Raw genomic sequence first — 15,148 nt, 5'->3', positions numbered from 1 at the left:
AGTCAAGTGACTTTTACATTGTCATGGACAGAGAGGCTGCCCGTCATGAAAGAAGCCCCTGATCCAGAAGAGACCTTCAAGCTGTCCACACCTTGCATCGAGATCCAGTCTGAGCCATCCTGGTATCACATCATCCCAGGATCAAATGTGGCCAGCTAAAAGACAGGTGTGACTGCACCCAGGACGCATCGAGAGCCGATCTGCTCAGGTCGTAATCGGAGGTGGTCTGGGACGCATGTAGCCACATTTTTTTGGCAGTGTGTACACAATGCGTCCTCAGTGCGTCCTCAATGCGTCCTCAATGCGTCTTGGGCCACAGTGGAAGATCGCCTGAATGAGCAATAAAAAAGAATGCATGTCCATATCTGCGGTCCGACGTGTGTCTGTCAAATTATAGCAGGTTTGTGCCCAAGAATATCTCTTAATTGTTCCTCTTTTATTTATTTATTTTGTTACCAGAAAAACTCTCCTTTGCGATTCTGCCGTATGCAGTTGAACTGTGCAAAAGGCAGGACAGATTTACTGCAAATTCACGGCTATAAAACAGCTGTTTATTGATTTAACACACTATGCTTGTTTCACCAAAGTCTCCTGTGGGTTGTTTTTTTTCTTCTGGTTTATCTCGTGCTGACACACCCTCGCTAGGTTCATTGATTCACAACAGCGGAGGCGCGCCGGAACAATTGATTCAACTGACTCAAACCGATCCAGTCCTCTCGGTTCAGGTTATGAATTGGGCTACAAACTCGAGTGTTCAGACACTTACAAACATGAAATATATAATAAAATAAAAACAGATGGTGCATTAAAACGAGGCTCGGTTATATGTTAAATGCTCATTGCTTCAATGTATCTGTTCAAGTTCTTTTGTTTATTTACTTGTATATTTTCATACTGTAGCCTATGTGTTAATTTGCATATAGAGCGGGAAAGTAAGATCCGATTACAAGTAGTCCCTTGAGACGCATGATTTTGCCAGGTAAGAACAGACGGATTAAAGCTGGCCACTTGTGATCCGATCGTCCAGGATGTTTCAGGACAGATTAATAATGCCAGGTGGAAACAGCCTCAAAGATTGAGTTGTTTAGCCGCAATAACCAGAGGTATGTTTGCAGGCGTGAAGGTGAGGCCTTCAACCCAAAGAACACTGTACCAACTCCTCGGTATGGTGGTGGAAGCATCGAGCTCTGGGGCTGGTTGACTGCCAGTGGAACTGGTGAATTGCCCAAAGTGGAAGAACTATGGAAGAACACGGAAAATCTCAGAATTCTTCAGCGTAATCTCAAACATTCAGCCGGAGGGTTGAAACCAGGACACAACTGGGTGTTCCAACAAAACAATGATCACAAAAACACGCGCCAAAGCTGGCTGTCGGATCGATAAAGCTTTTGGAACGGCCTCAACCATAATATTGATTAAACTGTATAATTTCTGCCAAGAAGAACGGTCGAGTGGGCAACCTCAATTCTGACAGGAGCTTGTTGATGGGTACCAAAATGTGTCTGGTCACTTGCTAAGGGTTAACTACCCATATCTTAGGAGCGTTTTAGGTATAATTTTAGGTATTAATTTCAGAAAATCCTAAATAAATAACATCTGGATCACTAAATACTTGTTTTTTTCTTTTAAATATGTATTTTGTACACTAACTCTACCCTAGAAGAAGAACAGTTCAAATAATTAATTGAAACCCCGATACTGCAATGACCATGAAACCTCCAACCACAACTGTACTTAGTTTTCTTAGTTTAGCTAAATCAGTCGATCCATAGTTTAGCACATAACTCCTGGAAAACAACAACTTGTCGCATTCACACTTTGTTGGACAAATTAAACAAACCAGGTATAGCATGCGAGCTTTAGCAGTTTGTGTCAAGTCTTTATGCAAAGCTAAACTAACCGGCTGCAGCTTCAGGTTCACTAGACAGACCTGAGTGGTTTTAGTTTTCTCAACTCAAAGTGGAACTATTCATTTAAATAGATTTATTTTTTAAAGCAGCCATTTTTTCTTCGTCCCTCTGTCTCGTTTTAGAGGGGTTTTTTTAGCCAGCAGAGGGGTCATTTTGAAAGGTCCCCTGTTTTTTTTTTTTTTACCGTGCATACTTGAGTAACTTTTATTTTGCAAACATTTTAAAGAAACACTGAAATCATTGTTAGCAGAGCTTGTACTTCATTTCAAGGATGACTCCAACACTTCCCTCCCAGATACTGACTGAAATATGAATCCTGTTGCCATTTGGAAAGGCTCTAATGTTAACCAAGAGAAACTCTTTCACAGTTGAAACTTTGTTTCACAAATAGCAGAAAACAACATCAGTACATGACTGGCCTTCAAATAAATAATTACTAGATATATACAATTTATCACATGATTTACTTGCAACAAACGGCTGAACTGTCCTTGTTCACATTGATAAAACACTGTGGGACTTCATGGGACACTAACCCTGAGGACTGCAATCTGTGGGAGGCATTTTATGTCTTATTTAGTGTCGAAGTGCAACCGTATATCCATAGATAGAAACTCTTTTCATCATCTGGTAGTGGAAGAGGTGAATAGCTGATTTGAACATGTGCAGCTACCCACACAACAGCACCCCTGAGTCGCCACATCACAGTTCATCACAGCCTGCATGTGTCAAATTTAGACCATCACAGTGAGTTTGTGCATGTCTATGATTACATCAGAGTTTTTGAACTTCAGTAAAGTCTTCAGCAGTCTGGTCTGCATGTGTGCGGTCCATCGATGACACTGGCATTTTGATATTGCAGACAGAAACAATGTTTTTCTGAGATATGAAAAAAAGGGTATCCAGTTTTGACAGTTTGTGGTGAAAGACAGGTTGACAACTGAAAAAAATATTCAGTCTAGTTTTTGATGAGGACTGTTTTCACATTGTTTTCATTATCACATATTTTTCATTTTTAAAATTTGATTATATATATATTTCACTATCAACTTCTCATCACAAACACAAGAGGTTCAAACATGCGTAACTTCATTCAAAAGGTCTTTGATCCCAAAGTTTCCACCATATACAGTCAGACTGAACAAATTATAAATCAATATAGAAAGGTCTTGTTTGATCAGAGAAAGAAAGATGTCGTTGTGAATGCCAGTGGCTCCCCCTGCTGGCACAAGTAGCCCTGCAAGCCGGATCCCGTGGTGAGTGAGAGATGGAATCAGGAAACTTGTTGGTAGGCTTCCACATTTTCTGTGAATAAGCTTGAAACTGACAAAAAATTGTTGACATCCATTGTTGTTTATTCCAAATCAAATCAAATTCTGACTTTTTTATTTGACACAATATAATAAATAGTTAAACAATTGTAAATTGCATTTACAAAATTGATGGGACCCTTAACCTGATATTTTTTGCACAGCGGAGATTTATTTTACTCTCGGTGAGACTTCTAGACACCAACAGCTCCAGCTGTCTCCGGTTTGAAGCTGCCTTCTCCAGATACAGATCTTTTATTAGATATTTGATAGGATTCAGATCGGGACTCGTAGAAGGCCACTTCAGAACAGTCCAATGTTTTGATCTTAGATACAGTGGGTACGGAAAGTATTCAGACCCCTTTAAATTTTTCACTCTTTGTTTCATTGCAGCCATTTGCTAAAATCAAAAAAGTTCATTTTATTTCTCATTAATGTACACTCAGCACCCCATCTTGACAGAAAAAAACAGAAATGTAGAAATTTGTGCAAATTTATTAAAAAAGAAAAACTGAAATATCACATGGTCATCAGTATTCAGACCCTTTGCTGTGACACTCATATTTAACTCACATGCTGTCCATTTCTTCTGATCCTCCTTGAGATGGTTCTACTCCTTCATTGGAGTCCAGCTGTGTTTAATTAAACTGATTGAACTTGATTAGGAAAGGCACACACCTGTCTATATAAGACCTTACAGCTCACAGTGCATGTCAGAGCAAATGAGAATCATGAGGTCGAAGGAACTGTCCAAGGAGCTCAGAGACAGAGTTGTGGCAAGGCACAGATCTGGCCAAGGTTACAAAATAATTTCTGCAGCACTCAAGGTTCCTAAGAGCACAGTGGCCTCCATAATCCTTAAATGGAAGAAGTTTGGGACGACCAGAACTCTTCCTAGACCTGGCCGTCCAGCCAAACTGAGCGATCGTGGGAGAAGAGCCTTGGTGAGAGAGGTAAAGAAGAACCCAAAGATCACTGTGGCTGAGCTCCAGAGATGCAGTAGGGAGATGGGAGAAAGTTCCACAAAGTCAACTATCACTGCAGCCCTCCACCAGTCGGGGCTTTATGGCAGAGTGGCCCGACGGAAGCCTCTCCTCAGTGCAAGACATATGAAAGCCCGCATAGAGTTTGCCAAAAAACACATGAAGGTATCCCAGACTATGAGAAATAAGATTCTCTGGTCTGATGAGACCAAGATTGAACTTGTTGGCGTTAATTCGAAGCGGTATGTGTGGAGAAAACCAGGCACTGCTCATCACCTGCCCAATACAATCCCAACAGTGAAACATGGTGGTGGCAGCATCATGCTATGGGGGTGTTTTTCAGCTGCAGGGACAGGACGACTGGTTGCAATTGAAGGAAAGATGAATGCGGCCAAGTACAGAGATATCCTGGAAGAAAACCTCTTCCAGAGTGCTCTGGACCTCAGACTGGGCCGAAGGTTCACCTTCCAACAAGACAATGACCCTAAGCACACAGCTAAAATAACAAAGGAGTGGCTTCGGAACAACTCTGTGACCATTCTTGACTGGCCCAGCCAGAGCCCTGACCTAAACCCAATTGAGCATCTCTGGAGAGACCTGAAAATGGCTGTCCACCAACGTTCACCATCCAACCTGACGGAACTGGAGAGGATCTGCAAGGAAGAATGGCAGAGGATCCCCAAATCCAGGTGTGAAAAGCTTGTTTCATCATTCCCAAGAAGACTCATGGCTGTACGAGCTCAAAAGGGTGCTTCTACTCAATACTGAGCAAAGGGTCTGAATACTTATGACCATGTGATATTTCAGTTTTTCTTTTTTAATAAATTTGCACACATTTCTACATTTCTGTTTTTTTCTGTCAAGATGGGGTGCTGAGTGTACATTAATGAGAAATAAAATGAACTTTTTTGATTTTAGCAAATGGCTGCAATGAAACAAAGAGTGAACAATTTAAAGGGGTCTGAATACTTTCCGTACCCACTGTATTCTGGGCTGATTTTGGTCAGGTCTTTGAACCTGTTTTGTGTCTAAGGACTGCAGGACCAGTGACTGAGACTGAGCTCTCTGACATTGGCAGCACGTCTTCAGTGTCTTGAGATTTCACTTTTGCCTGCATCTTAAACCTTGTTTCACAGTAGGTATGGTGTTCTTTTCTTAGAGCTTCATTTCCTTCTCTCTGTAAACATAGAGCTGATGGGGCTAACCAAAAAAAACTCCAGTTTTATCTCATCTGTCCCAAGAAAAAAAAAAGCTTTGTTAATTGTTGATATGCATTTGAGCAAATTCCAGTCTGTATTTCTGTTTTTCTTTCAACTGGCTCGCCTTCTGGTCCGTAGAATTCAGCTCACAGCTCTTTGGAAGTTTTCCTGGACTCCTTCTATTCAATCTGGGCTCCATGTCTCTCCTGCAGCAGCAACTAGGCAGGTTGACTACGTTCCAATGTGCCTTAAACTTCTTAATATTATGAGCAACTGTAATCACAGGAATATCAGGCTGCTTAGAGATGGTTTTAATAGCCTTTACCTTTAACATGCTTGTCTATTGTTTACTTTCTGATCTCTCTAGACAGCTCTCGGCTTTGCTTCCTCTGGTCCTTGTTCAGTATTGTGCAGACAAACAGCAGTGACCACTTTACTTCATTTACATGGGCTGAATGACTGTTTACATGGCTGATAGAGGACATGTGTTTCACTAAAGAAAAAAAGTCTGAAACTTCAGTATAATAGTTATTTATAACATTTTCTAGGAGTAACAACCAATCTGTCCGGGCCATTTTAAAATATGTGATCGAAACAATAGTTTCTCTCCTCAGACTTTCTTGGCTTTAATACCTGCAGGTATACACGAGTAAATTTGTAATTTCATCACTTTTCAGGATGAATGAAAGCCTTCTTTCAATGAGCTGTAAGTGTACCAACACATTTGCCTGTTTGTAAGACAAGCTGATCTGAGTTTACTTTTCGGCTACAATACCTCAGAAAATGTCCAAAATGTATTTTTTCTACGGTGGTTTTTACATTTCTAAACTGAATATTTTCAATTGGAACTGAAACATATTGCAGTTTTATTTATGTATTGTTGGATAACCATAGCAACCTAAATACAGTACAAGACTTCAGAAATAGATTCCAGCAGGTTTCAAACCAAACCAAGGATAACATGCCAAAAGTATTTATTCAAAGATAAAATAGGCAGTCATTTCCGTGAACACATTGCTTAGAAAAAAAGGCTCTAACCTCTGTACTTTAAAAATGTAAAGGACTTCTAGGGGACATTACAGTTCGCCTATACATTTATATATTGCAGGTAAACGTTTTAAGAACTGATATGGTTGAGATCTGCCGCATTTTCAATCCTCGTCGTCCCCAGACATGAGGCTATCCACTATGGACCCCGCAGGGATACTTGGTTCACAAATGGCTGGACATTTGTTCTACAGTGAGGCAAAAATTGCATGATCAGCAACACCTGATCACAGCAGCAAAGTCAATACGTAATTTCAGATTTAAACAAATTCTTTCAACTGCTATGAACATGAACACAACACTGCAGCAGACTGTTACAACAAGTTGTTTTGACTGTTTCAGCTTGATGTAAAAAATTCCACTTTTAATACATCGCTATCCTTGTGCAGTTCAAAATATTACAGTAAGTCAAAAGGAAAAAAAGCACCATCTCACATTTAGCTATTGTTACCTAATTTACTGCCCAAAAAAATTCTCTCCTTACAAACGTGTTATAGTAAATATTGTAACTTCAAGAAAATAACCACAAAACAAGATGTTTTTATATAAAAATGGTTTAACAATTTTTTTTTCAGTATAAAACATTACAGAGTCCCAGGCCAATCAAACAAATTCACGGTCATTTCAAATAATTATGAACTCCCCAGTCAAACGTTCTACAATAACATACAAAGGGTTTGCTGTCGTTAAGGGGTTCTGTACTTTTTTCTAAATATGGGAAAATATAACAACACAAAGCCTAACACTCACTCTTCGTTTGCTATAATATTAATAATAAAAAAGAACAAATGTGAACTCCTGGTCCGATCAAAGCCCAAGCCCCGAAATTTCTGGTCAACATGGCGTCTATGCGGTTTTCTGCTGGCCCTTCTTCCCAATGAGGGATTTGTGAATGTGGGGAATGACACCTGAAAACACACAACAACAAAAAAAACCATTGGTGAGATTAAATGTTTTACAAAATGGCACCTCTGATCTGCAGAGATGAGACATACATAATCTGCAAATATTATGGATGTATATGCAATCAAACCCAACAACATAAAAGAGAATAATAAGCAGGCGTCATCTGTTCGCAGGACCGTCAGCTCACCTCCTCCAGCAATTGTTGCCTTGATAAGGGAGTCCAACTCCTCATCACCACGGATGGCCAGCTGCAAGTGACGGGGAGTGATACGCTTCACCTTCAAGTCTTTGGAGGCATTGCCCGCCAACTCTAGTACCTTACACACAAAATGACCACAAACATACAATCAGTGCAAACAGACGCATGTCACAGGTCAAATAAAAGCTAGACTACATCATGTGTGGCATCCAGTGCCATTGTTAACCACATGCAGGAAATGGGGAACACTTACTTCAGCAGTGAGGTACTCGAGGATGGCAGCACTGTACACAGCTGCTGTGGCTCCTACACGACCGTGGCTGGTTGTGCGAGTCTTCAAGTGCCTATGGATACGACCCACTGGGAACTGTCAAGAAACAGTCACAATGAATGAAAATAAGGGGCAAACCGTTTGTGATTTAGGTGGTGGAGGTGGGGGTGAAGGTGGTGGTGGGGGGGGGGACACATAACATCTGCAGCAAAGCCACAAACTGTCAATGAAGAGCCATTTACCTGCAGCCCGGCCCTCTGGGAGCGCGACACTGCTTTTGCCTTGGCTTTGCCGCTGTCTTTTCCTGCCTTGCCACCAGCCTGCATGGAGTAGATTAACAACACATTTTCAACAGGAAGCTTCAGAGAACAAAATCACAGCGGAGGAAAAACCTGACCGAAATGTGAGAGACTGCAGCGCTTGGGTTTTGAACAACGAGAAATACGCGCTGTAATAGCACTTCAAGGGACCTTTAAAAACTAATTAATATCGATCGGTTAAATTGAAAAATAAATTTCCGCAAACGAGAAGATCCGCCGTCGTTTCAACTGGGAACACGTTACAGATGCCCGGCGGAGCGGTTGAGGCTTTCCCGCCAATCACGGATAAAACACAGCAAACGAAAGGCGGCAACTACAATGGTTACCGGAACTAGCCTGTATGAAGCCCAACAATGCATCAACTGAGTTCAGAAAACTAACACGGAGCCAATCTGGGGGGGAAAAAACAGCGAGGAGGCTGCCGCCGGCGGGCTGGAGCCGGGGAGCTGGAGCCGGGGAGCCGGCGGGCTGGAGCCGGGGAGCCGGAGCCGGCGACCCGCCACACAAACCAGACTCACGGTCCGCGGGGACGTTTCATTATCGGATATCAGGAGAAAAAGTTTGATCACAGACAGCACCCGTTCACTCCTTCATGTTCAGTCTTTATGAACCTTCCTGAAAACCTTCCGATCAACTCACAACAGACAAACAGCCGTTAGAGCCAATGAAGCAGCTAAACTTAGCTTGCTAACGCTTCAAAGAAGCTCCGCGGAGTCAAAAAAAAAAAAAAACACGTCGCATCAATTGAAGTTTATACTAATATCAAAGCACCACAATTTTGAAAGAGTAACTAACCGCCCTCCCCCTCCAAAAAAACAAACAAATCGCGACGGATATAAAACTGAAGCTTTTAACAGAAATACCAGAAAAAGTCGGACGACTCACGGTAACGTTGATGCTAACGTGTTAGCTGACAGTTAGCTCTTGAACCACACACGTTCTGGTCGAATTTATTCACTTCAAATTCAAAACAGCACTTTCTACAATTGCACATTAATTACAGTACAACGGTACCGAGGTCCGTGATAATGCATTTAGCGGTAACCTGTGCGCACATACCATTTTTCCGTGTCGTTACTTGATTGTAGAACTGAGTAGACACCAAACAATTTCGGCTCCGAAAGCAAAGAAACAATAAACCCTTTCGCAAATCTTTCGCATGCGACCCCTCGTGGGAGTCTCAGCAGCCAATCACAGGACGCGTTGTTACTTCGAATATCCGTTTCGACCAATCGTCAAGCGGCTTGCAGGAACTTCACCCATCCCCCACCCTAAGTAGCGCCTGCCTGTCTTTGCGCACGAAACCAACAAGTAGGCGGGACTGCGCGCGGAGTGTCCTTCCAGGGACAAATGTCCCGAATACATAACCCGGAGTCTGGAGTTGGAGTCAATGTTAGCGCGAGGGGACCTGCAATGTCTTTAGATACAAAGAGTTTTGTTTTGACCACATTTGGAGGACTGATATGACACCGGTGAATTCACCGGAGGGCACATGTTCCGGTGCACACAAACGTTACACGAGTTTAACACCGACAAGTCGAGCGGTTACGGATCCTAATACGATCCAACGTCATCTCGAGGGCGGCTACGTTTTTGATTGACGGGCAGGAAAAAGAGCAAATGAAAACACCCCCTTTGACTGACGTTGTAACTGGCAGCCACAGCATCCAATCAGAGCCGAGTAGCTGGCGTCCGGTTTCCTCCGCGAGCTCGGCAATCAAGGGAGGTGGGGGTCAAAGATACGCAGAGAAACGGGCTGCTGGTGGCGAAGATGGCGGATGGGGACAGTGGCAGTGAGCGCGGTGGCAGCAGCGGCGGCGGCGGCGGAGGAGGAGGGGGAGGAGGCGGCGGGTTTCAGCATTACCAACGGGAACCGGAGACCCAGGAGCTGGCCTCGAAGCGGCTGGACATTCAGAACAAACGGTTTTACCTTGACGTGAAGCAGAACGCTAAAGGCCGGTTCATCAAAATCGCCGAGGTCGGAGCCGGAGGCTCGAAAAGCCGGCTGACTCTCTCCATGTCGGTTGCGGCGGAGTTCCGCGACTACCTGGGGGATTTCATAGAGCACTACGCCCAACTTGGGCCTAGTACTCCGGAGCAGATCGCCCAATCCTCCGGTGGGGATGACACCGGGCCTAGACGGGCCTTGAAGAGCGAGTTCCTTGTGCGTGAGAACCGAAAATACTACCTCGACCTGAAGGAGAACCAGCGGGGTCGGTTTCTCCGGATCCGACAGACCGTCAACCGAGGCCCCGGTTTCGGAGTCGGAGTGGGTGGCATCCCGGGGCCTGGCCTGCAGGCCGGACAAACCATCGCACTGCCGGCCCAAGGCTTAATAGAGTTCCGTGACGCCTTGGCCAAGTTGATAGACGACTACGGGGGAGATGAGGAAGAGCTGGCCGGCGGCGGAGGAGCCGGGGGCTACAGCGAGCTCCCGGAGGGCACCTCCATCATGGTGGACTCCAAGCGGTTCTTCTTTGACGTTGGATCCAACAAGTACGGAGTTTTCTTGCGGGTGAGCGAAGTGAAGCCCAGTTACAGAAACTCTATAACAATCCCCTTCAAGGCGTGGAGCAAGTTCGGGGGAGCGTTCAGCCGCTACGCCGAGGAAATGAAAGAGATCCAGGAGCGGCACCGGGATAAGATGTACGAGAGAAGAGCCGGAGAGGAGTCGGAGGGCGACGACGTGGACGACGATTGATGGAGAGGCAGCGGGAGAGGCTACTTGTGATGAAGCTGACAACATGATGCAAAGCCTGGAGATAAACAGAGAAACGGAGAGAGGCTCGACTCTTCTGTGCATGACGAATCGAACTTTAAAATGATAAAACAACGAAGTAAAATTAAACAAAAACAAGTATATATGACTGAGAAATTACTGTCTATATAAGAGAATCATGTCTAAAGTTTAGGTGGATGTTATATCTGTGCGGACTGCGGTAGTCAGCTCCTGTATGAGATTCCCCATTGATATACAATATCTATATATATCTATAGATATATATAGATATATAGATATAGATTGTCCATTTGATGCTCTCCTGTGTAGCCCAGCAAATTAAGTTTGGCAGTGCTCAAGACACAACAGTAGGTTACCAGTTCCACTTCCTGGTTGATAGCCAACGGTAAGAGCTCACCTGGTGCTGACCTGTAGTCTGTGACGATTCGGACAAGTGTGAAACTCCAACCAGCAGGTGCAGAGCGGGAGCGAGATGGCGCCTGCATCGCTCACCATGGCTGTGTGTGTTTTTGTCTAAAGTGACCTGTAAACGAATGGCTCGCCCAAACAGACCCACAACACCCAGAGCCACGGTCTCCGCGACAGTCGGTGGGGGTGGGGGTGGGGTGGGGGCAGTCCTCGGCATCATCCGGACGCCCTCTCAGCCCAGCAACGTCCAGTAAGGTGATCTGTTACAAGCACACGACTCATTTGGATTCCCTGGACAATCCAAACGAGTCCACAAATGACCTCCACCCCCCCGACCCTCCACCCTCCTTCATACCCTCCTTCCCTCCCTACCTCCTGGCCATCCCTCAGGTGCTCACCTCCTGCTCCAATAGCTGAAGTGCTCCCACATGGCTTGTTGTGTCTCAGGGCTTGGCAAGCCCCATCTGTAATTCGGGGTACGTCAGCATTACCTGTGCCTGTGCATCATCCTCGAGGCTCTGGACCCACGTCCGGTCTGCCAGTTGCTGCGTTTGAGCCGTCTGTGGCAACTGATGATGTCTCGCGTGATGCTGGGCCACTTTTGACCCCCGTGACCTTTTTGTCAAAGGGGATGAGGTGAGCTCAGGCCCTCGAGCACTGGTCACACATTTTCTGAGCTAAAGCTTAATATTGCCGGGCTGGAGCTACAGTCTCAAGGGAATTGACCTTGTTGACTCACATAGGGTGCACCATTTGGATCCTCTAATCTTGAACTCAGACCATTAATGACTGAAGCAATATTCAGTCTGATTGTAACAAAAATTTGGTGCTTTTGGAAAACAAAAACCCACAATTGGGTGCTGTATCTAAAGGACAAAAGAAAGAAAAGAATATATACTGGTAGAGATTTACTTACTAAAAAGATCAATTATAGATAGAATTATTTTTCAAAAGAGATATATTGAAATATGTCTTTGAAAGATGAGACATTTATTAGATAATGCTGCCTAAAGTGGCTTATTTAAAACACTAAACTTGGATGCAAACGTCCAGGGTGATATTTCATACCTGCTTTTTTCCTAACATTTCTGTTATTCCTTAGAGGAAAAAAAAAAAAGAAGAAAAAAAACAACAAATTGATAACTCAGTATGTTATAGCAATTTTTAGCAACAACTTCATTGAAGTAGTTTGTCAGCATACACTCAGCACTCCAGATCACTTTACAGAGCATCGAGTTGTCCCCTCGTTTCAGTCCACACCTTTTACCATGTTTTGTCATAAATTGGCTTTCCATCAGTTGCCATACGACGCAAACATAAACACCCGCAACCATCAACATTTTGTCTTTAGTGCTCCTTTTTAAGATATGATCATTTTTGCATGCCTGCTCTTACGCGGAGCTGCCTTGTGTTCTTTTCTTTTGCATATTCTGATTGCTGTATAAGGGTATTTATCCATTTTTGAGAGCGATTTCAAGTTTTATTTCTGTATTGCAATAGACAAAGAAAGTTCAAGTTTACTTCTCAGCCTAATAATAAAATTTAAAAAAGCCACAAAGTTCCCATGTTTTGGGAAATGTCACTTTCATTGTCCCACTTTCTTTGGTGTGTAAACCTCTCGTTGAATTTTACTTTACCCACTTCAACACAGCAGAGAAATGCCATATGAAAAAATAAACACCTGGGAGCAATAGTTTTTTTTTTTTCTATTGATATGAATATACTATATATAATATTACACATGCGATTGAACTACATCCTTCTTCCTGTACTGTGTTACGTGAAATGGCAGCTGTTTCAGTCATGTGTGTTCTGCTGTAATATTCTACCAAGTTCCTTTCAATGAGAAATAAAAAAAAAAGGTTTTTGCTCAGGAGAGGTGTGGTGTTTTTATCTTTCTGTTTCAGGGTGGACGATCTTTTACATCTACAGGATCACGGCAACAATGGTGACGGGCTTTTTCTTGTTATATTTAGGTAACGGGTCCAGTGTATTTAATCATTCATTAATCAGTAGGTCATTTTTTCTCATCTCATGAGGATTTTTTTTTTCCCCATTAAATGTTATTAAAATACTTTAGATTTTTCTTTTTGAATGAATTCAAACTCAGATTTTGTTACTTCTTTCACCACTGATACAGGAAATAAAGAGCTAGTATATACAATTTAAGTTCCTTGCTTACAAAATAAAGTAGAAATATGGATTACGTATCTTGAATCTGAGTTTAGATAAGACATATGTGACCAATATATTCAAATGTATTATAAAAAAAAAAAACAGTTGTTGGGAAATGAAGGTTAAAGGTCGGCAACAAATTAGAGAGGAATAAGACGTTTTCAGGAACAATGCCAAAAATGTACCGCTTCCAGCTTCTTCAAATGTGAATATCTGATGGGTCTGTGATTGTAATGTGATAGTAAATTCAATATTTTTGTGTTTTGGGCTGTTGGTGAAAAAAAGTGAAGCATTCCAATGTTGAAGTTTTGTAAAAAGTTACGATGCAAATTTTTATATATTTTAATAACATTTAATGGGGAAAAAAAAAATCCTCTGAGATGAGAAGAAATTATCTTCTGATTAATGAATGATTAAATACACTGGACCATAATCAGCTGAATCACACATTTATCTCCATTGAATCTCTGCCTGTTGTTTGCAACACCATCAAGACAACACACAGTTAGACTATAACAACATTGTGGTGTAAAGTGTTGATCTAATGGAGATTCCACCAAGAACTTTTGGCATTTTGACATCTCATAGTTTGGAAAATCTCAAGTGTAATTAGAAGCAATTCTTTTAGGTCATGGTTTTGGATTACAGCTAAATAAAAGGAGCCCTAATAAAATTACTCATCTGCTTTTCCTAATTTAACAAGTCAAACTATCTGCTGTGACTCACGTTTATTCAGCCTAGAACAAGCTGAACATCATCTCTGCGACATGATGCCACAGTCCTTATTTGTAATGTGTAATTTCCGTGAAATGTGGAAGACTTACAGTGGGTACGGAAAGTATTCAGACCCCTTTAAATTGTTCACTCTTTGTTTCATTGCAGCCATTTGCTAAAATCAAAAAAGTTCATTTTATTCCTCATTAATGTACACTCAGCACCCCATCTTGACAGAAAAAAACAGAAATGTAGAAATTTGTGCAAATTTCTTAAAAAAGAAAAACTGAAATATCACATGGTCATAAGTATTCAGACCCTTTGCTGTAACACTCATATTTAACTCACATGCTGTCCATTTCTTCTGATCCTCCTTGAGATGGTTCTACTCCTTCATTGGAGTCCAGCTGTGTTTAATTAAACTGATTGGACTTGATTAGGAAAGGCACACACCTGTCTATATAAGACCTTACAACTCACAGTGCATGTCAGAGCAAATGAGAATCATGAGGTCGAAGGAACTGTCCAAGGAGCTCAGAGACAGAATTGTGGCAAGGCACAGATCTGGCCATGGTTACAAAATAATTTCTGCAGCACTCAAGGTTCCTGAGAGCACAGTGGCCTCCATAATCCTTAAATGGAAGAAGTTTGGGACGACCAGAACTCTTCCTAGACCTGGCCGTCCAGCCAAACTGAGCAATCGTGGGAGAAGAGCCTTGGTGAGAGAGGTAAAGAAGAACCCAAAGATCACTGTGGCTGAGCTCCAGAGATGCAGTAGGGAGATGGGAGAAAGTTCCACAAGTCAACTATCACTGCAGCCCTCCACCAGTCGGGGCTTTATGGCAGAGTGGCCCGACGGAAGCCTCTCCTCAGTGCAAGACATATGAAAGCCCGCATAGAGTTTGCCAAAAAACACATGAAGGACTCCCAGACTATGAGAAATAAGATTCTCTGGTCTGATGAGAC

The 15,148-nt window shown here is 42.8% G+C and overlaps 2 protein-coding genes across 3 annotated transcripts; one reads left to right on the top strand and one right to left on the bottom strand.

The window, feature by feature from the left end:
* Window positions 1-6,359: 6,359 nt before the first annotated feature.
* On the bottom strand, window positions 6,360-9,311 carry h2az2a (H2A.Z variant histone 2a). 2 transcript variants are annotated; one of them, XM_069706008.1, is made up of 5 exons: window positions 9,205-9,311; window positions 8,068-8,145; window positions 7,808-7,921; window positions 7,543-7,672; window positions 6,360-7,357 (listed from the first exon to the last, which is right to left on the bottom strand). In XM_069706008.1, exons 1-5 carry the CDS (start codon window positions 9,205-9,207, stop codon window positions 7,296-7,298), a joined length of 387 nt encoding a protein of 128 aa, XP_069562109.1. In that variant the 5' UTR covers window positions 9,208-9,311; the 3' UTR covers window positions 6,360-7,295. The 2 variants fall into 2 exon arrangements, with proteins under 2 accessions (XP_069562109.1, XP_069562108.1); XM_069706007.1 differs by lacking the exon at window positions 9,205-9,311 and having other exon boundaries at window positions 8,068-8,151.
* Window positions 9,312-9,547: 236 nt separating this feature from the next.
* LOC138625224 (transcriptional regulator protein Pur-beta) lies at window positions 9,548-13,169 on the top strand. The gene has a single exon (XM_069706006.1). It carries the CDS (start codon window positions 9,917-9,919, stop codon window positions 10,844-10,846), a length of 930 nt encoding a protein of 309 aa, XP_069562107.1. The 5' UTR covers window positions 9,548-9,916; the 3' UTR covers window positions 10,847-13,169.
* The last annotated feature ends 1,979 nt before the right edge of the window (window positions 13,170-15,148 follow it).

Source organism: Brachyistius frenatus, unplaced genomic scaffold (assembly GCF_029030835.1).
Source record: "Brachyistius frenatus isolate BFR_SWC_R1_liver_20210118 unplaced genomic scaffold, ASM2903083v1 Contig_60, whole genome shotgun sequence".
Taxonomy (NCBI): domain Eukaryota; kingdom Metazoa; phylum Chordata; class Actinopteri; family Embiotocidae; genus Brachyistius; species Brachyistius frenatus.
The sequence above is the reverse complement of the archived record's forward strand: the minus strand, read 5'-3'. Positions and strand labels throughout refer to the sequence as shown.